Source organism: Salminus brasiliensis, chromosome 3 (assembly GCF_030463535.1).
Source record: "Salminus brasiliensis chromosome 3, fSalBra1.hap2, whole genome shotgun sequence".
Classification (NCBI taxonomy): domain Eukaryota; kingdom Metazoa; phylum Chordata; class Actinopteri; order Characiformes; family Bryconidae; genus Salminus; species Salminus brasiliensis.
Window position 1 is genome coordinate 48881591 of NC_132880.1, and position 22878 is coordinate 48904468.

Here is a 22878-nt window from a genome sequence, read left to right on the forward strand (position 1 = left end):
CCTGAAGTATATGCAGGTACTGCATATGATGAGAGGGTGTTTAATCCCAGGAATCCCCGACATTTGACACATTTTGTACATATCTGAAGCTTGTGAGAAGTCCCAGCACACAGGAAAAAGTGCAAAATAGCAAAATGTAGAAGTGCTGGTACTGCATACTGATGAATACCTGCCCACTTCAGTAAGTGCTTCAAAGAGAGACTGAAAAGCTAGAGTAGACTTAAGAGGTCAAAGACTGGACTCTAATTCAGTTATTTTTTAGGGTGGGGAGGTCTGGGATGTTGACAGCTGAATAAATGATGTAATTTGCTACTGAAGGCAACTTATCAGAGTATTAGCACTTTTCTTACCTGCTCAAGGTTAGGAGTTTGTGCCTTTTTCAGAAAAGTCACAGTTTCAGAGAGATGTGCTGATGTTTAGAACTAAAGTAGAAGAGCAGAACACTGGATCTCTGAGGCCTGCTAGGAATTAACGCTAGCTGTCACTTCAGCTAATTGATATACGTCAGCAACAGGCTGGATAGATGAGCGGGACGTCAGTGACGAGCAGGAATTCAGCTGGACACTCTCTAAACCCTGACTGCTGGAGGTTTTGAAAGATCTGGTTTCGCTGTTAGCTTAACTGGCTACACTTTCAAACCGGTCAGTATTCAGGATCTGAACTGACATGTTTTCAAACCACATTGTGAATTATATATCCTATATAATGATACATCACATAAGTAGGAGGGATTGCAGCTCTGGAGAGCACCATGGATGCCTCTGAATCTCTGGAGAAGAGGTTAATATGTTTAATATGTTTAATTATTACTAAATATAACACAGAAAAACTACGAGCTGTAAGCCACACCTATGCTGACAGTGTGAAATTTGTTATCATGTAGTCTTCAGAATATGAGTGTCCAAGACAACGAAAACATGAATTAACATGAGAAAAATTTACTTGTAGTATGATTCCTAGAATTTACTAATCTCACATTTGACAGTTTTGATTGGGGAACAGACGATCAGGGAGAAAAGGAAAAGGTGATGACAGCCCAGATCAGGAATTTGTTTCTCGTCTTTATAAGCAGTATGTTATAATTAGAATCTCACAGCTGCTGCTCCATGACTGGCAGGGGAATACCCAGACTACAGTCGCTTCCCCCTGATGACCTCAGAAGGTTTGGCCTTCTTCTACCTGTCCCGGCACCAACCACACAGGAACCAAGCAAACTTAAGTCAAGAGAGTTTGTTGGTAGGTTGAAAACACCTTTTTTATTTATTATTTTAGTTTATTATGGTTTATTTCTTGGGCTAAAGAAACCACATACTTGAGGCTTGACCGTATGCTTCAGAGCTATAAACTATCCTTTCTTTTCCTTACACACAGTGCTGAAGAACTAGTCCACAAAACAATCACTACAATATTTGTGTAATAACTTTAATTATTCTCCACAGTGCCAGCGTTCCAGATAGACTAATGAGAAACAATTCCCACTGGAGTAAGAGCTGCACATCTCTCAAGTCACTTTATAGTCCATGTCATATCTTTTTCTGTATTATATTTATTCATATCAATTCACCCTGGCTGATTAATGTCTTTTTAAAGAAACAGTGGTTACAGCAGCATTGCTCATTAATAATTGTACTTTATTTTAACAACAAACACCAATGTTAAAAATGTACAGTAAATCAGGGTATAGTTTACAATCTAAAATAAACATGTATAACAATAAATCCATCAAATGGAGATATCTAGGTGAGGTTTCAAATTTTTTCTATATATAGAAAAAAAGTCATAAGAAATATATAGAAAAAGTTATATAAAATCCACACGAGCTGCTTATAGTAAAACACTGAATAATTTGCTGATCATCTTACAGAGTATAACTCGTCGTCGCTTGCCATAAAAAAGTGATTGAACTGGGTTTTCTCGTTCCTGCAGATTCATGCTGGAGCTGCGTGTCTGGGTAGTAGGGGCGGGGCAGACAGTTCTCTCCAGTCCAGGAATTGAACTGCGGTACATTTTAAACGACTACTGTCATTTAGTACTTGTTTAGTCCACTGCTCCTTTTACAGTGATGTCCTGCAGGTGAAATGGAGGTGTTGATATTTCTGCTGATTCTGGCTGCTGGAATTAAAGGTAAGAACGAGGTTGGGATACTTTAAATATGAATTCTGCACTGTTACACCCAACTAGCTCTGTGTGAGTCATTATAAGAGTAAGAAAAAAAGAATAATTATCAACAAAATAATATGTAAATAATATTGTTGTTTTTTCTCAGAGTTTTTTATTTATATTGTGAATATATTGGTAATTTATCTATGTTTTGCATCTGAGAGTCTTGCTATTTCTTTGCTGCTGTGACACTGTAAATTTCCCCACTGTGAGACTAATAAAGGATTATCTTATCTTATCTTTTCTTATCTTATTTTATCTTATCTTATCTTATCTTTCCTGTTCACTTTATACAACAGTTAGTTAGTTTGGATCGTTTTCTTTTCACAAACACTGTATCACTCAGCTGAATACTATTACTATAAATTATTCCATGCTAAAGAAACCAAAGAAACCAGGAAGTAAGAAGCTAAAACGAAACTAAAAGGATTACACAACAACAAAGAAACAAACGAATGGAGAAGAAAAAAGGTGTGACTGGGAATCAGAGTTGAATTCTGGTCTGTGTAGCATTACGGAGCTGGAGAAGGAACTACAGGCTACAGTGAGGGGATCTTACTACTGTGATGTAGTTCCCCAACTGTTGTAGAAAAGCTATAGATTTAACTGTAAAATTACAGCTCGGCTGTGATGGAATACGGTACTCCTGTTTGGTTGTTAGCTACTTCACCACAACACACTTCCTCGCATAGTCTGTTGATTTTAGTTACTGTGGCAGATTACAGGTTCTGCTTTTATGTGTACTTATTATTTACTCCATTACCTCCCAACAATGAAGAACAACGTTTGGTTTTCATATCACCAGTTCATCACAGCAGTTAGAGTCCATGTAAACTTCAGAGCAGTCGGTAATGTTAGGTGGACAAGACACTAATGGACAACAGCCTAATTCAAATGAGATAACAGGAGATATCACAGACAGTGGAGCACTCTGAAACACTGACATCCATCCATCCACTCCACTGTGAAACATGCTGCTCTGTAGGTACTGATTACCCTGCTTACTATAAAGTACAGTCATTGATTTACACAGTAAACATACAGGCTGTCCTGATGATGAGTTTATGTGCTGAAGCTGGTTTTCTGATTTTGATCCAGGTCTTCAGGTTGAAGGCCCCTCCAGTCCTCTTGTGGTCCAGCTGGGTGGTGCTGTGGTTCTGCCGTGTTCTGCTCAGAACCCCCTGCCTCTGGAAGGTCTCAGAGTGGAATGGAGATCAGACTCAGGATCCGTAGTGAACGTTTTCCAGCAGAACTGCTACACCTACATGTAATTCTAACCTTATCCTAACCCAAACTTAACATAAGCCAGACCTCAACCTAAAATTAATCTAACCTAAACTTAACCTACTACACTTACACCAAGTAAGTCACCAAGTCTAACTTTAACCTAAACCTAAACTTAACCTAACCTACACCTCTACTTAATTCTAACCTACCTAAACTAACCTACTTCATCTAAACCTAATTCTAACCTTGACCTAAGTCTTACCCTAACCTGTGTAATTGTATTACCTGAACCTACACCTCACCCTAAACCTCAGTGTAACCCTAAACTTTACCATAGCAGAATGTGAAATTCTCACCCATTCTGCAGGTGTTAGAGGCTCCATGTGTGAACGCAGCTGTAGCGAAACTCTTTTCTCAGTTTTTTTTAAGTACAGTAGACTGAAGCTGTAGAATTATAAAATGTGCACAAAATATTATCGAGCAAATGTTACACATTTGTTGAAATACACTTTTAGTTGTTTATGTACAGACTTTGAGAACTTGTTGCCAGGACACACGTCAGAATCTGCCCATGTGCTTCAAGACCACAGATATTTTCCTGCTGTTTCTTGTAGGACTGCTCAGTGAGGTCCTCATTTGTGCAGCTGTCAGTTTTGCACGATGCCCGATACTGATGAAAACGGCCCCTTACCTAAACACACTTCCAGGTATGATATTTCCACCCTAGTGAACAAAATGCATTTAATTATATTTAAAACATACTGAGATTTGTCAAAGTAAGCTATACATATACTAGCAAATTTATGTTTTTAATAATTTAAAACCTGATATATAACAATATATTAATCTGCTTTCATCAAATTATAAATATATTTGTTATAAATAAATGCTGTAGTTGAAATAGACTTTTGTACATTTTTAAGAAGTGCATTAAAAACCTGAATTGTAATCTAAAATTGTGAGTATGTAGTAAAGTCTACTGTAATCCCAAAAGCTGTGATCTGTTTGTAAATCTGAAAACATCCCACACATTACTAATAATGTTATAAATAATATAATAAATAATGTTCTGGATTAGGAGAACATTTGTGGTCATTTTACAGATTTTTCTGTTAGGGGTCTGTGTCTGCAATTCCTTTGTTTTAAGAGCTACTTCAGTTAGGTCCCTCTCCAGAGACAGAGGTGCATTTGTTTTTCATCAGTTGTTTAGTGCTAACTAGTCTAAGTCTGAGATGGCGTCTCCTTTGTTTGGGATGGCGTACACGAGCACCCACAGTCACATTAACTTTACATTACTGGTACATACATCGTACAAGGCCTGTCCTTACAGGCTTTCCGCTCCCTAACCATCCCATAACAGAAAGGTGTGACCAACATGGACCCAGTTGGACCAGTTAAAACAGCCTTGCAAAGCCAGGGTGCCACTATAGGGTGCCATGGGCTACTGCAGGAGATAGTCCAGCAGTTGTCAGGCATTTATCAAGGTTGTTCAGCCCAGTGCTGATGCACCACCCACCTGACCCACTGGGGCAGCTTCTCCTCCTGTGCCTCCCCTGGACTGTGGGGATTCTCATGTGGCAAACCCTGAAAGGTATTCTGGGGATCCAGAGGGATGTAAGGGATTTCTGCTTCAATGTTCATTGGTATTCGAGCAGCAGCCTTTTGGGTTCCCCTCCGAGAGCTCTAAGGGGTCATGATCATGACCCCACATGATCTCCCTCTTAACTGAACAGGCACTGGCTTGGGCTACAGCCCTGTGGGAGCAAGGCCTCCGGATTGTGTTGCTGGCTTGGGGTTTGTGATGGGTGGTGCTTGCCTTCCCAGCCATGAAGACTTACCCCAATCTTTTGAGGCCAGGCAGTTCAGTGGCAGACGTCACCCATTAGGAAATGTGCAGCCAGGGGGACCAGTGAGGAGCCCACGGATAACCCCAAAGACCTCGGTGCTCTAGCTAAAGGCAAGCCTGTCATGGGGACCTTGCTAACAAGCCACCCTGTTAGCCTTTACTGATTCAGGGGCAGCGGGGTGATTGCCTGGGGTCCACGGTGCAGGGGCCATTGTCTGGACAGTGCAAGGCCCCCTTCTGGAGGGCCAACCACCCTAGGCCCAGAAACACAGAACCTTGAGGGATCCCTCGGGAATACTGGGACCTCCAAGAGGTTTTTAGTAAGGTGAAGGCCCCCCCACAAGGTGTATAACTGTGCCATAAGCCACCTACTGGGCACTACGCCACCCAGAGGACAGTTGTTTGCACTTTCACCGCCTGAGCATGCAGTCATGGATGCATACATTAAAGAGCCATTAGAACTTGGCTTTATTCACCCGTCATCTTCACTTGCAGGGGCAAGCTTCTTCTTTGTGGGCAAGAAGGCTTTCACCCCTGTGTAGATTACCAGGGCCTAAACTCAATCACCATCAAGGACTGCCACCCCCTGCCTCTACACGTTTGAGGCACTGCAGCAAGTCACCATATTTACTAAATTGGACTTGCGCAGTGTCTACAATCTGATACGCATTAAGCAGGGGGATGAATGGAAGATTCATAAATGAAGCACTTAGGGAGGCCCTGGGTCATTATGTGTATGTCTACCTTGATGACATCCTCATCTACAGCCAATCTCTTGAACATATTGGGCATGTCAGGCGAGTACTCCAACTGTTGTATGTCAAACTGGAAAAGTAGAAGTGCCTTGACAGTGTAATTTCTAGACTTAGTAGTGTCCAAGGTACACTCCGTATGGATCCAGCCAAGATAAAGGCTGTGGTGGACTGGCCCCACACTACTTCCCTCCAGCAAGTCCAACGGTTTCTGGGGTTTGCCAACTTCTTCCGGCGCTTAGTTCCGTGGCAGCTCCCCTCACTGCACCTACCCAGAAGATCCCTGGTCCATTCTGTTGGACAGCCAAAGCCCATAAGGCATTTGAGGGACTTAAGGCATGGCTGACATCAGCTGCCCAATCTAGAGGAACCGTTTGTTGTCAAGGTAGATGCCTCAGATGTTGGTGTGGGGGCTATCCTTTCCCAAGCCTAGCTCAAGCCAAGAAGCTCCATCCCTGTGCGTTCTCTTCCCACCGGCTGACATCACCAGAACACAATTACTACATTGGGGATAGGGAGCTTCTTGCTCCATCCATTGCCTATCCCTACACGTCCATGGTCTCATATCTCCCTGGACTTCATCATGGGGCTAACGATTTCTGGTCCTTGTTGGCCGTTTCTTCAAGGCATGCAAGTTTGTGGCACTGCCCAAGCTTCCATCTGCCAAGGAGATAGCAGAGGTCTTGCTGCAACATGTGGTCACGGTACATGGGATGCCAAGCGGTCTGGTGTCTGACCAGGGACCCCAGTTTGCCAGTCGCTTTTAGAAGGCCTTCTGCCAACTAAAGTGAGTCTCTCCTCTGGCTTTTACCCAGAGCCCAATGGCCAAACTGAGAGGGTCAATCAGGATCTTGGTCGGGCTCTGCGGTGTCTGACCTCCACAAACCCCTCCTATTGGGTGAATCATCATGGGCGGAATATGCAGGCATTCGTCTCTTGGCATGTCACCCTTTGAATGCCAGTTTGGGTTCCAACCGCCCATGTACACGGTCCGCCATCTACATTACTGCCGCTGGGTACTTGGTGGCACCCAGTACCTGGTGGACTGGAAGGGCTATGGGCCTGGGGACTTCTGGAGCTGTCCCTAAGTTTTGTAAGGGGTGTGTGTCTGCCGCCACCAACCAGCAGAGGGCATGGTAACCCAGAGGAATTCCAATCCCCTGAGATCCTAGGGGTGAATTTCCCCACTGCGGGACTAATAAAGGACTATCTTATCTTATCTTAATCAGTACAAACCAGACACACCTGGTGGTCATAACATTTAAGGATGTGACAAATGGCACTTCTCTGTCACACCTTTTGTAGAGGGGTGACTGGTACGGTACAAAGATGTGAAAGAAAGACAAAAAAAGCAAGCTGAGTGAAGCATTGAACCTCATTTCCTTTGTTTTAATAGCTACTTTATTTAGTTCTCTCTCCAGAGAGAGGTGCATTTGTTTTTCATCAGTTGTTAAGTCTGGGCTACGCCATCTTGGAGTCGCCTTTGGTTGGTTTTCCTGCCTTTTTTTTAAGTACAAGTATACAAAAGCACCCACAGTCACATTAACCACACATACATTAGCCATACATCACATATTAAGGTCTGTCCTTACAGGCTTTCCTCTCTCAAAGAAGTTTAATTAACTTCTAATAATTGAGTTTATTTGTTTGAAATTGGTAAATGGACAGTGATTGGCCCTGTGAGTTTAAAAAGGGCACACAAACGATAAACTCCACTAATGCTGGATTTACTCATTGCTCCAATATTGATGTTTCTCAACAAGTCTAGTAACTGTCCAGTCAGTCATGCTGGTTCAGTAATATACATTTGGTTTGTGTGTGGTTCGTGGCACCATATATTTGCATACTGGATGTGTCTTTCCCCCTTCACTAAAAATCAATTTGTTCCCCCTATGTATAGTGTAATCGTGGCCTGACCTTAATGTTTTTAATGTTGAAGGATGTAAAAGTGAATTACCTGAATGCTACAGTTCCCACTTTGCAACAAGTCAGATCAAGGTCTTCAAACCTGGACCTTGTAATCCTTGGTGAGAACAAAATCAAGGACTGGAAACTGGGTTTACTGTCTTAAAATAAACATATTTACATATATCTAAACACACACACACACACACACACACATATATATATATAAATGTAGTTCTTGAAAATAATGTCATCTAGTATGTATATAGAGTACAGTAGTACATAATATTTTAAACAACAGGTATTGCTTATGAAGGAGTTGGTAAATGCAGTATTTAGAGTCCATAGTTGGGTGCACTCTGATCTACAAACTCTTCTGTTGATTTGTATGTTTATGAAATTATATCAAAGAACACATGTACAGCAAACATACCAAAGGTTTTCATAATGTCTACATGTGATTTACAGAACGTTTGGTGAAAGAAGTGAAAAGTCTGAGTTTTCCACTTCATTGTTCCATTATAATGACAGCTGTGTTCTTAGGTAAGTAATACTTTTTCTGCAGTTGAAGGAATTTTGTTATGAAAGATAAAAAACACAGAAATTAACAAAGACCGTGGCTTAGAACTCAGGGTGGGGCCAGAGCAGAGAGTCAGCAGAACAGTTGTGCTTAGAATTAAAATTACAATTACAATACAATCTCATTACATTTACCTACATGAGAACACATTATTTAGATCAATAGTCAATTACTTAGTCAATATTAATAAGATTAACAATATTAATAAGATAAAAGTTTGAGCACTCTTGGTCAATCTATGTTAGTGTGAATAGTTAAGTGGGAAGAAAATGAACTACTCTCCAAAAGACAAAGTTAAAGATAAAACATTATTTTCCACATTTTATCAAAAATATTCTTTTATTATTTTATAGAATTAATTTATGTTACATTTTAAAGTTAAAAAGGAAAAAAGCACCAAGCAAAAGATTTGGAAACCTCAACAGATTTGAGCATGCAGGTGACTTCTACCAAGAAGGTTTGCTAGGTCTGAGGCTTGTTCACAATCATCATTAGGAAAGGCCAGATGCAAACTCCAGTGCTTTATAAAAACTCGAACCTCATCCCAACAATCAGCAGCTCTGAGCTTCTCAAAGCAGCTGCCAAGAACTCTGAACATTACCATAACTGATGCCCACAAAGCTGGAGAAGGACATAAGAAGATAGCAAAGCGTTTTGTAATTAAGAAATAGCATTTGGTGGAGGTCAAGTTGAGGTCTGGAACAGCAAGAAAAACAAGAGAATGTTCAGAAAGAACTGCTCTTACTAGAAATCAAGACCTCCAAAACTTTTTAAAATATTTGGCAGACTCTGGAGTGGCAACATTACATCTTCTGCAAAAAATAAAAATAAATAAATAAAAGATGAAAAGAGCATGAGCCTCTACAGCAGAAAAATATTCCTACATACCATTAAACATCTGTTGACAGACCTTAAAAGAACAGCCTCACATGTCTAGAAGACTTTTACAGAAAGAATGGGTGAAAATTCCCCAAACTGAACAACAAACATATTTGCAATCTGTGATATTTACCAAACAAAGTGTTACTTAATGCTGACCATGCCGGGTGCCCAAACTTTTCTTTTTTGTTTAAAAAAGTTGTCTTTATTGTCTATATTAAACACTGGTGGCAATTTTTCCATTGCTGTTTGTTTTCACTGTGAATAAAAACAGTTCTATGTAGTAAATAAAAAAGAGAAACATGTCAAATTTAGTTGAAATATTGAAACTAAAAATAATTTTATATTCAGTTTTATGGGTTATGTTTGAGTTTAAATTGAATCTACAAACTAAACAGCTCTATAATTTGTTCTGTGTACACTGTTTCACAGCTTTTTGTCTCTTGTTTTTCTCATCTAGTTGAGTTTGACCATTATAAACAATTTGCTTCACTGCTGTCTGAAAGAATCATAATGTTGACAGGAATAATACTGTTTTCTATTGGTGCTGTCATTTCAGGTAAATACATATTTGTCTAATACACAATATGCAACCAATCCATACATAATTTCAATTAAATGCAAATTAAATTCAATTAAATAACATACATGATGACAATTATATAACATTAGACATTTTCTGTAGTATATATATATATATATATATATATATATATATATATATATATATATATATATATATATAATAAAACATTCTGTTCCAGTAATTCAACTTTTGTTTTATAGCTAAATATGCATTCCGGACATCTTCGTTTCTGTGTCTGGAACTATGCAATGGTGTCATGTTGACTATTTTTCTCCATGGAAGCACAACTAATCTACCAGGTATGTTTTACAATTTTATGGAGCACTTACACTACACACATACAGAAAAAACAGGACCAAGAAATGCAAAAAAAAGCCAAAATGCCAAAAATAAGCAAATACCACAAACAACACCAACAAAGCTATAGGAAAAATGCATAGGGTAAAACCAAAAATGAGGAAAAACAAATAAATAAACGTCTTATTAGACCATGCTTTGGATGACAGTCTGCCGTGCAACCTAATATAAAGAGGTGGTCAAGAGCCTAACAATTACCTGATAAATGGCCCTGTAGGCCGATTCTGTCATCGCTGATGTGGCCAAGTCGTCTGAAAACTCGATGATGTACTTTTGGCAAAGCAATTTGTATATTTTTTTACTTAGTTTTAAATCTCTTCATGGCCGGCCATATCATACCCTGCTCTTGTCTGACTCGACTGTTGTAGAGGAACCTTTCTCTTTTCTCACTTACTGGTTCATGACACAGACACATGATATATAATTGGTCAGCTCAACAACACCAGCTAATAGATGCCTGCACCAGCTAACATCACTAAAGAGTAATGAGGGGAGAGAGCACAGCCAGTTGAGCTCTCTCAGACACTGGCTGCTGATGGTAAACTTTAGGTTGACAAATTAGGGTTAGGCTATATTGCTTCTCTTCGGGCCACATTCACCATGCAAGATGCTGAAACTCTAGTCCATGCTCTAGATTATTGCAACTCTCTCTTCAATTGTATTCCAATCAAAACCATTCACTCATCAATGTGTCCAAAATTCGCTATTCCATTCGGCTATCCATTCCATTGTCTAATCAGTTTAAACTCCTCCTGCTTACAGACAGATCTCTGCAGTCCTCAGCAGAACACCTGCACCCACATTGCCCTGTCGTAAATTTAGACTGGTCTCTGCAGGCAACAGATTTTTTAAGTTCATGGCTTTTAAATAATGCAGCACATCTTGGTTAAATCTCCTCATTTAACGTACTCTTATTCTTCTATTTACCCCAGTTAGTCTTGTCTCGTCCCTTCTTTAAGTAGATGTTGTTCCATGTTTAATTTTTTCTTTTAATTTTATTAAACCTGTGCAGTGACTTTGGAGATTAGAAAGTATAAAGCTATATATTTTTGTAAGCATAACAATAATAAGAACAACAACAACAACAACAACAATAACAATAATAATAATAATAATAATAATAATAATGATAATAACAATATGCTTTATTGCCAAATTCTTTATTTATTTGTGTTAATTGACTGTTTGTATTATTGTAGGATGACAATATAACATAAAGTCTGGTATTACTAACATTCTTCTTATACCTTTGTAGGAATCGTTACCGCAACATCCTCAGTTTTCGTAGGGATGATTTTGCTTTTCACACTACAAAGACACTTCTTTCAGCAGAAACCATTTAAATGTAAGTATATATTTTAAATAAATATAATAAAAATACAAATGGATAAATGGATTGAAAGTGACATTTACCCAGATGTACAGGGAGTTCCAGCAAGAGAAACATCTGTCCTCTATCTACAGCTCTGGGAAACAATTAAGAGACCAGTAAAATTATAAAATTTGCATCTGTATGACAGACGTTTTATTCCAGGCATTTCATCAAACAGAGCTGATTTAGCTGAATCTGCATAAATAGTGGGTGTCCGAACAGCAGAGTTTACTAAGCTTACTGTCTTTAAACGCAGACTGAAGACCCACCTCTTCAGAGAATACTTGGGCGAGTAGCAGGGTGGTCACCCTATTGACTTGTGTCTAGTAGTGTCTTAACTTGGAGGTATCTTTGAATTTTAGCCTTTTTAAACTACCTGAGGTTTTTCTTGGGTAAATAGCAAAGCACTTTTGTAAGTCGTTCTGGAGAAGAGCATCTGCTAAATGCCTTAAATGTAAATGTAAATGTAAATATTAATTTCCCTTAAACACACTATTAATAATAAAACCAGAGAAACTGATCATGTAGGGTGTCTCTTCATTTTTTCCTGAGCAGTATATCTGTCTGTAATCTCATTGGCTGAGCAGCAGAACCATCTATGTAACTGACTGTAATCTGATATGATGAGCTGCTGGAAGCTGCTCGTGTAAAATACTGGATATTAAACTCCCTCTGATGCGAGTGGAGATCTTCACAGCTGCAGCTGTGATGATGTTCACCACAATGTTCAATCCAAACAGATCAAAATGAGCTTTTCAGTATGAGGTTTATCACACCACCGTCCACACTTGCCTGGGACACCAAACATGTTTGAGAACATTAGGTCCACAACAGCCTACATAACAGGACATTTACTATCAGGTTTATCAAAGTGATGGTGCTCATGGGACGATGCTCATTTGATAATGGCAACATGCAAATTAGGGAAAATGATCTGATAGCAATGAAAGGCCAGTAATCCTTGTTAATGAATGAGAGAATGGTACTAACATTACTGTTACGCTAATTTCCCTTAACTGCACAGCATCTGTGATACCTAAATGGTGATAAATATGTTTTTATAGGTCTGCATGTTGGTCCTGCATCTGCTGCTGTAGCTGTGGCCTGCATATTTGTCATGATAAGTTATGTATCTGCTGTTATTTTCTCAGAAAACTATCCCAATAGTAAGTACTTTTTTAACTTTCAAAATCCATTAAAAAATTAAATATAATGCAGTATATTAAAAGCCCTTCAATTTCCTGATTTACTTCATACTAGTGATTAATTGCTACATAAAAAGATTGTAAATTAAATGACTCTTTATGGACTCACTGGCAGATCCTGGATGGTGTTAAATAGCAGCATTCATAAGTACAAAACCAGTATTTCTAAAATGCCAAATTTACAGGAGAAGAAAAAAACTTAAAAGCTTAACTTTAAATTAATTTCAATTGATTTTATTCCAGGTCATTGTGGAGTATTATTATTGGCCCATTCATGCAGAACCTTTAACACGGTGTACAGAGCAGCTACAGGGTTGGAGAAAAATAAAAACAAACAAAAATGGAGATACATGTTTTTCATTGGACAGCAGCAATATGCTTATAAAAATTATTGTATTTAGGCTATATATTTTAGATCATTGGAGCAGGACCACCTAGTGACTGAACGCAGGAATTGTGGAAATTTCTAAATCAGAAAATATTGTATATCAAATAAATCTGTTAATTCTGTGTTTGTTTCAGTGTGGATGATTCCAGTTGCTGCAGTAATGTACATCATTTTGTGGATCACAGTGGTCTGTTTGGTGCGACGACAACATAATTATAATAAAAATAGATGCTGCCCTAAATGGAGAGGATTAGGATGTAAGTACACCATAGAATTCTGATGATAACACTTAGATGATTTAATTCACTCTAACTACTTTAACCCCTTAAACAGCCTGTGGTCCATCTGCTGGCCAAAACTGTTATTACAAACCTCCACCAGTTTGTACAGAAGTTCCTGTAGTTACTGAATAATACATCTTAGTGTGTTAAGCTTCGGAGTGTTAAAGGTTAATGTGAAATTGTTTATTTTTTCAGATATGTGCTGTGCAGTGCTCCTCTCAATATCTGTTCTTGCAAATGGCATGTTGTATCTTTATTATATATGGGAGTACATGAGATCGGAAGGTAGGAAACAAAAAAAAAAAAAATCACATTTCCTCTGTTAGCTTGTATTTTACATATTCATTTGATATGTGCTACATGAAATCTCTGTCTACAGATTATTCTGGATACTTGGCTTTAACAGCAGTGCTGCATATTTTGCCTCCTGCATCCCTGCTTGATCATCCGAGAAATATAAAGAGTAAGTTTATGATTCTCAGTAATATTAATGTACAGAATATCAGTACTCTATATGGAATTATGTGGTAATACAAACTATATATTTTATTATGTATTGCAGAGATTCCTCATGTTATTTTTTACATGTTTGGAACTTCAGGATTAAGTATTGTAACTTCCCTCACTCTGGGCTCGGAGCTGATCTTAAAAGCAGGTAAAAAGTGCATGGTCTGATGAGTGATTTATACAGTAGTGATATTCCAAAGATAACCCTCCACAATGTAAAATAAACCTCCATATTGTAAAGATATTTCTGCTCAAATTAAAGTTAGATTGATTCCATTAACCTTATGACCATTAACCTTCTAATGGCAAAAGGTTCTGACATCTCTTGTAGAGGACCAAAACATGCTGGTCAAAACTGATAAGCTATAAAGCCAAAAGTATTCACTTACCCATCCAAATAAGTAAATGTTTACATATTGTGTAAAGTGTTCCAATCAATTCCATGGCCACAGGTCTATGCAAGCAGACTGCATTTACAAACTTTTGTGAAAGAATGGGTTGCTCTCAGGAGCTCAGTGTGAATTCCAGCATGGTACCGTGATAGGATGCCACCTATTCAAGTCCAGTCATGAAATTTCCTCACTATTAAATATTCCACAGTTAACTGGCAGTATTATAACAATTTGGGAACGACAGCAACTCAGCCACAAAGCCATGGAAAATGACACAGCAGGGTCAGTGGATACTGAGGCTTATTGTCTGGATTTGGCGGTTGCCAGGAGAACAGTACTTGTCTGACTGCATTGTGCCAAATGTAATGTTTGGTGGCGGGGGGATTATGGTGAGGGGTTATTTTGGGTTGGGTTGAGTTGGGTTCTGCCCTTTAGTTACAGTGAGAGGAAGAAGAGATTTCGGTCAATATATATATATATATATATATATATATATATGCATATTACATTTAGTGTATGTAAAGATGACTATACTGTATGGCCACAATTGAATTAGATGCAAAATAGTGTGTTTAGACTAAGCTATTTCCTTTAAATCATTAAAATAGTTAAAATTGTTTAAATGAAAAGTATTACTACATAATCTGAATATTTTAAATAGTTTAAAATAGTTTAAACAGTTTTCAGTCCTACAGCCTGTAGGACTCAGGACAATAGTTGATCGCCCCACTAAACTATCTAACTAACTGACTAACTAACTAATTAACTAATTAACTAATTAAGTAATCAAGGGAGAAGGGCCTTGGTAAGAGAGGTGAAGAATCCAATGGTCAATCTGACTGAGCTCCAAAGATCCTGTGTGCAGATGGGAGAAACGTCCAGAAGGTCAACCATCACTGCAGCACTCCACTATTCTGGGCTTCAGGCAGAGTGGCCAGACAGCAGCCTCTCCTCTGTAAAAGACACATGAAAGCCCCTAAAGGAGACTCAGACTGTAAGAAACAAGATTCTCCGGTCTGATAAAACCAAGATTGAACTTTTTGGCCTCAATTCTAAGTGTCATGTCTGGAAGAAACCAGACACTGCTCATCACCTGCCCAATACTATTCATTCAGCCTAGTCCCTGTAGAGAAGTATTGCCAATACAACAGGACCACCTGGAGCAAATATTGGAACAAACATTGAGCTGTGGAGCAGTGGAAGAGCTGTGTTCTCTGGAATGATGGTTGAGGAGCTCCATCCAGTACTTTTGGGATGAGTTGGGGAGTTAGGGATAATACGGTGGGGTGGTGATTATTCATCATCATCCTAATCTCATTAATGCTTTTACCCCTTAATCCAATCAAATCCTTACAGCAGTGCTCCTCCATAATCTACTACAAAACCTTCCTCCTTGGACAGTACAGACAGTAACTCCAACAAAAGCAGGATAAAGTCCCTTGATTTTGGAAGAAACAGTGAATAGGCAGGTGTCCCAATAATTTTGTCCATACTGTGTTTGCATTCCATTAAAAACCTGCTCACCTACTGCTGCATAACACAACAGCTATCACTCAGTTCTTCACACCTTATACACCTGAAAATATGTGTGTGTGTGTGTGTGTGTGTGTGTGTGTGTGTGTGTGTAGGAACAGCAGAGCGGACTCTCCCTCAAATGCACATCATCATCCTGCCGTTTGAATCTCTCTTCGTCTTTGGTTGGCTTGCTTTACTGATCTATGACTCATGTAAGTACAGTTAGAGCCAAAAGTCAGAGATAGAACCTTGAACCCAAGAAAACTGCAGTGTCTTAATTTTAAGATCATATTTACTAATAGGGAGAGTGTTCAGGGAAGGTGAATTTTTTGTGAGTGTGTTTACCTTCTACGTAAGGAGACTTTAGGGGGGGGGGGGGCGGTTAAGGTTAGGGTAAAGTTAGGAAAAGTAAAGGTAGGCTTAGAATGTTTAAAAAAGTAAGGCAATATTGTGGAGGATTAGGGAAGGTTATGAAAGGTTAGTGAAAGCTTGTGGAATTTAGCTAAAATTATGGAAGTTTAAGAAAATAATATGGAATTTGTGGAAAGTTTATACAAGTTTATGGTATGCTAAGGACGTTTAGGGAAGGTTATTAAAGTTAAAGAAAGGTTATTGACATTTACAATTACATTTAAGACACTTAGCAGATACTCTTCTCCAGAGCGACTTACAAAAGTGCTTCGCTGTTCACTCAGAAAATATCCTTAGCTAGTTTGTATAGACTAGGATCCAAAAATACCTAAGATTAGACACTACTGAATACAAAAGTCAAGCATGGAGACCATAATACTTGGCACTACACTTCCCCCAAACACTCTTGGAAGAGGTGGGTCTTCAGTCAGCGTTTGAAAACAGCAAGTGACTCATTAAAGGAAAGTTGAGGACATTTAATGAACTTTAGGGGAAGATAGCACAAGTTTAGAGCACACTGTAAAAGTAATTGAGTTTAAATCCAATTTAGTTTGGTCAGGATTTCCTAATTTAACAATTTTTAGTACATTTTAATACATTTTTAAACTCTCCTGTATCTTGGCAAGCTGGCAGGTGTGAGCTCTAAAACCTGTAGAGTGGCACAAGGGTAAAACTGCCTGCTCATTAAGGTTGAGATCTTGAGTTTAACTCACTGCAAGGGTGGTCTATTAACCAAAGTGGAGAACCACAGAGTAAATCTTACTCAAAACTGAAGTAATTTCATCTGCATCTCTTTTATGAATGTTTTTGAGGCTCAACTCGATCTGTCTTGGTGACCAAACTGTGATGCAGAGCTAAAGTGAATTAGGACAACTTTTGACTAAAGTAAATTGAGATAACTCACAAAACGCTCACACAAAGCAATCAGTTACTTTTCGTTTGATCATTTTCGTTTGTCCTGAGTTTATTTTCTTTTACAGTGTAAGTTTATTATAATGTAGGAAAGGTTGTGTACAGGTTGTGAGATTGTAAACAAGGATTATGTAAATGCATTTAAGATGAATTATGATGTGCTGTATCTCTTTCTCTCCTCTACATGATTGAAGGGATGAGAATGAGAGGCAGGTAAGATCAGCTTAATCTCTGCATCTTTAACTACCTCACTAACTACATTCAGAAGCTCAGTAACGACTATGATAATAAACGTGATTCCTCCTTCCAGAATAAAGAGGAATTTTGAAGATGAGGAGGAAGCAGAGGCTCAGGTACGCTGTGAGAAGAGTGGACTGATTCTATGATGAACTGATTTAGTGGATGGGGGGTGGGAGGGTGAACAGTGTGATAACGGAGTGTATTAGTGAAGGTGGGAGTAGTGATAATGGGGTGTTCTGTGTGCAGGCTGGTGAAGGTGGTGAAGAAATGGAGGTCCGGGCCTCTCTCACTAAAACTCCTGAGTCCTGAAGTCCTGAGGCAGATTTGACAGGATTCACTGATGTGATTTGTGTATTTATATGTATTTGATTGTATTTTCTATATTAAGAATGATATTTTAGGGTGAGTTCAATAAATGTGCATGTATAATATAATGTTTTTTTTTCTGCTCTTTGCGTCAAACTGCAAATCAAACCTTCAGGAATATATAATTGACTTACAGCGGCCAGGAGATCCAGCACCTGGCAGCTTTGTGTTCCTCCAACACTGAGAACTCATTGTGGACTAAAGGCAGCACACACTCTCCTGTCCAAATCAATGGGACTGAGGTAGAGTGAATCTCTAGCTTTAAGTTCCTGGGCGTCCACATCAATGAGTACCTTCCATGGTCACTCAACACCTCATCTGTTTCAGAAAGCACAGGAGTGCCTTTACTTCTGAAGGTGACTAAGGAACTCAGCTGCCACTGTTGGGCCCTTGAGCAAGGCCCTTCATCCTCTCTGCTCCCTGGGCGCTGGAGTTGAATCATCATCGCCAACTTATTCACTATATTAAAACTGTAAATATACCATATGAGCCTGTTTGTTCTGTAGCAGGCAGCAGGCCAGAGATGACGACAGAGCCGGGAAAAAGTAACCGACTTAATTCAGCCACTAGATGGCACTATTTGAACACTCATGCTAGCCATGGTGCACAGTTATTCTTAGCTCTACAGGGTGTCTGGCATCTGAAGTCTACCTCAAGCTTCAAACCTAATGTTATTAACAAGTAATAGATGTTTATGACCCCAATAATATCTTGTGAGGCTCCTGTGATTTCTGACCCAGTGTGACGCATTAGTATCTAGAACATGGGCTGAAGTACAGAGCAGAGATAAGCACTGTAGCATCTAGTTCTATTATCATGCTGGACTGAGTCTGACTACTGTCTCAGTGTGACAGTATATAATAATTCAGATTTATTTATGAATGAAAGTAAAAGTAAGCTTAAAGTAAGACGTTATGTTTCTGCTGATGGACATTAAGCTCTGAAGTACCTCAATTTATATAATTTTAGCAAGAAAATAGCAAGAGGTGGTAAAATGAATATTGTTTATTTGTTTATAATAATGATATTTTATTTATTTTTATTGTATGACTTGCTCTTATTGATAATTAAGGCTGTTTATATGTGGGTGAATAAGTGATTTTTTTTATATATTGTGTTATATATAATGTTCATTACCATACATTACATCGCCAAAAGTATTGAGACACCTGTTCATATACTGCTTGTTGGAGTAACTGTCTCTACTGTTCAGGGAAGAGGGCTTTCTACTAGGAACATTGCTGAGAGGATTTGATTGCATTCAGCGAAAAGAGACAAGAGCGTTAGTGATGTCAGGATGTTGGATGATGATCACCACCTCACCTCATCATCCCCAACAAATATACAACATTTGGACAGAAGTATTGGGACGCCCGCTCAATGATTGTTTCTTCCGAAACCAGGGGTATTAAAAAGGTCTCTACTGTCCAGGGAATGCTTTCTACTAGATTGTACCAGGAACATTGTTGTGAGGATTTGATGGCATTCAGCCACAAGAGCATTAGTGAGGTGTGGATGTTGGATAATCACCACCCCACCTCATCATCCCCAACTCCTCCAAAAAATATGAGATGGAGCTCCACCATCATTCCAGAGAACACAGTCCTTCCACTGCTCCACAGCTCAATGCTGGGGGGCTTTATACCCCTCTACTAGCCCACACCTGGCATTAGCCTGTTTCTGTGTACATTTGCACATCTGTGTTGGCAATGAGTGCAACTTAAATTAGCTGAATGCATTTATTAGAAGGGATGTCCACAAACATTTGGAGATATAGTGTAGCTGCTACCTTCTGTCACACACACACACACACACACACACACACCATGCCATGGTTTTACAATTTACTTGGCCTACTTGAAGCTCCATGACCACAACATCCTGACCACACCCATGTGTGTCCGTCAGTGTCCTCTTCTTTTAAAACCAAAAATTCAGGTGACCAGTGGACGTCATCAGTGGGGCTGCAGCACAAGTATGACGCCTGTGAGTCCCGTGGATGAGCGTAGAGGAGTAATTTAGGATGTTACTCAGTGTGTTTGGCTCTGTGGTAAAGGCTGTTAGCCAGCTAGGCTAAAGGCCAGCCTCTGCCCACATAACTTGAGGTCTGAAGCCATCTGGCAGAGTCAGACCCTTCAGACTGACTCCAGGATGATTTAGTAGGTAAAATATCTGCTGTATGTCATGGCGTGTTAGGCCAGACCAGGATGGGCGAACACTCGCAGAGATGGTAGCAAACAGTGAGCAATGGTGATCAAACAAAACCCAAACGTGACAAACGAAATGACGAACAACACAAAACCTGGGACTGGAAGGAGTCGTGAGCAGAGCGGGGTAAAGGGGAGGCTATCCGGGGAGAAACCAAAAGGGGACTAGAACAAAACCCTACAGGCAGCGCCTGGGCATTAGGGGGTATAAAGTAAACGTAACTATGAGCAGAGCTCAATAACAAAATGAGGGGAGCTGGGAAACCAGTGGATGAACACACCTGAGACCTAAGAGAAACCACAGGGCGTCCTGATGGCTCCAGTCAGTTAAATTCTCGGCACCGAATGGCGGCGTCGAGACTCCTTAAGTACCCCCCCATATAACAACGGAACCAAACACACATGGATGTAAATGAACATGAACCAATACACTGAATCACACACAGATGAACCGATACACTGAATCAAACACAGATGAATGTAAATAAACATGAACCGATACACTGAATCAAACACACATGAATGTAAATGAACATGAACCGATACACTGAATCAAACACACATGAATGTAAATGAACATGAACCGATACACTGAATCAAACACACAGAAACGTAAATGAACATGAACCGATACACTGAATCAAACACACATGAACGTAAATGAACATGAACCGATACACTGAATCAAACACACATAAATGTAAATGAACATGAACCGATACACTGAATCAAACACACATGAACCGATACACTGAATCAAACACATATGAATGTAAATTAACATGAACCGATACACTGAATCAAACACACATGAACGTAAATGAACATGAACCGATACACTGAATCAAACACACATGAACCGATACACTGAATCAAACACATATGAATGTAAATTAACATGAACCGATACACTTGACTTGACTGTACTTAAAACAGGTTCTATTCCCCATTACTCAGCTGTTAATTAGGAATGTTTCTAAAATATTTGTTTAGATATTGTAATATTATAATTTAGTCTGTTGCTGGAGAGAACCGAAGAGACTGGAACTGAAAACTACACTTTATTGTTTGCCCTAAAACCTGCATTTAAAGATGATTTGTTTATACATCACTTCAAAGTGCTTTACATAAACAAAATCCACTAATTAAAACAACATAAAGAGAAATAAGATAAAAAGAGACATCAAACAAACAGATTCAAGATCAAAGCTGATCTGTTATCATTTTCAATTGTTTAATAATTTGATGAAACTCAGTGAAATCCAGTGTGTGGTCAGGCTTACCTCTGATTGTTTGACTGACCTTGTAGAGTAAAACAAATTCCAAAACCCGACTCTAAATCTATTTAACTGATTTTCAGATAATTTATTTACCTTTTTTTTCAAAAAATCTTGTACTTGTGTTTTCTGGTCATTTAAAAAGCTGCCATTTACACACAAATTTGTGATAAATAGACCAATAGATGCTGAGGTTTGGTTCTGTATGACGGCATGCTGACAGTGTACTGTTTCTAGAGCTGGTAGTTACTGTAGTGGCCAGTCAGTGTAGTACCACACTCTGCAACAGGGAAACCACTCAAAGAAACATGTGTTCTCTCATTCTTGTGGAGGAGAAATAAAGCAGATGTCAGTCTTGTTTCACTGGTTTCTGAAATATTTCTCCTAAACAGCTGTTTAGAGCCGCTCTGTGGGCTAACTTCAAAGTACTGCAGCAGGAATGTGCAAAGTTTCCAGTAGGAGAGACCTGGCCTCCCTATGAAGGCCCCACCTGACTAGACTCACAGAGACTGCACTCAGTCTCACAGTGAACATCTGGTATGTGTATCAGGGTTAATATTACAGTACATATTGTATTGTAAATATTACAGGTAAATTTTAGAAGCGAGTGTACTCAAGATTTTGATTGGTTTTGACCCTGACTTTGACTTTCTTTTGCCCCACCCCTTCCCAAAATCAAGATTTTGATTGGTTTTGACCCTGAGTTTGACTCTCTGTTGCCCCACCCCTTCCCAAAATCAAGATTTTGATTGGTTTTGACTCAGAGTTTGACTCTCTGTTGCCCCACCCCTTCCCAAAATCGAGACTTTGATTGGTTTTGACTCAGAGTTTGACTCTCTGTTGCACCACCCCTTCCCAAAATCGAGACTTTGATTGGTTTTGACCCTGACTTTGACTCTCTGTTGCCCCACCCCTTCCCAAAATCGAGATTTTGATTGGTTTTGACCCTGAGTTTGACTCTCTGTTGTCCCACCCCTTCCCAAAATCGAGATTCTGATTGGTTCTGCCTTTGAGTTTGACCTGAAGTGTATGCAGGTACATGTAGACCCATAATGGAGGGTGTTTAATCCCATGAAATCCCAGACGTTTGACACATTTTTCACGCACTCTAAAGCCTGACTCTCTGATTTAATGCTAGCTGTCACTCCAGTCGATTGATGTACGTCAGCAACGTAGCCGGATAGATGAGCGGGACGTCAGTGACGGGCGGGAAGTCAGCCGGACACTCTCTAAACCCTGACTGCTTGCCAGCTAGGGCGAAGGTTGCCGTCAGTCCCCACTTTCCTTGAGGCTTGGAAAGATCTGGTTTCGCTACAAGCTTCGTTCAGCTCACCTGACCCCATCTCCACTTACACACATACACACACACACACACACACACACACACACATACACACACACACATAATGCGCCAAGGTGTCTCCTAACGCTCCTTCATGAGTGTTCCTGAATGTTCATGAGGGTCTAGTAGATGAGCAGAAGTTACTGGCAACAGCCTATAGAATTACTCACA

The 22878-nt window shown here is 39.4% G+C and overlaps 1 protein-coding gene across 1 annotated transcript; it reads left to right on the top strand.

Moving 5' to 3' along the window:
- Positions 1-1927: 1927 nt before the first annotated feature.
- Positions 1928-17949, top strand: LOC140551507 (uncharacterized). Its single transcript, XM_072674956.1, has 16 exons — positions 1928-2124; positions 3259-3427; positions 4002-4094; positions 8359-8433; positions 9810-9908; positions 10136-10234; positions 11548-11637; positions 12729-12788; positions 13392-13514; positions 13734-13823; positions 13918-14001; positions 14101-14193; positions 16066-16164; positions 17470-17488; positions 17586-17628; positions 17762-17949. Exons 3-16 carry the CDS (start codon positions 4061-4063, stop codon positions 17822-17824), a joined length of 1071 nt encoding a protein of 356 aa, XP_072531057.1. The 5' UTR covers positions 1928-2124; positions 3259-3427; positions 4002-4060; the 3' UTR covers positions 17825-17949.
- The last annotated feature ends 4929 nt before the right edge of the window (positions 17950-22878 follow it).

Bases quoted from the DNA above. Each gene is read 5' to 3' on its own strand.
- LOC140551507 (XM_072674956.1), top strand. From the start codon at position 4,061: ATGAAAACGGCCCCTTACCTAAACACACTTCCAG. The intron at 11,638-12,728 runs GTAAGTATATAT...ATGTTTTTATAG, and splicing joins TCAGCAGAAACCATTTAAAT to GTCTGCATGTTGGTCCTGCA. The intron at 12,789-13,391 runs GTTATGTATCTG...TGTTTGTTTCAG, and splicing joins CTGCATATTTGTCATGATAA to TGTGGATGATTCCAGTTGCT.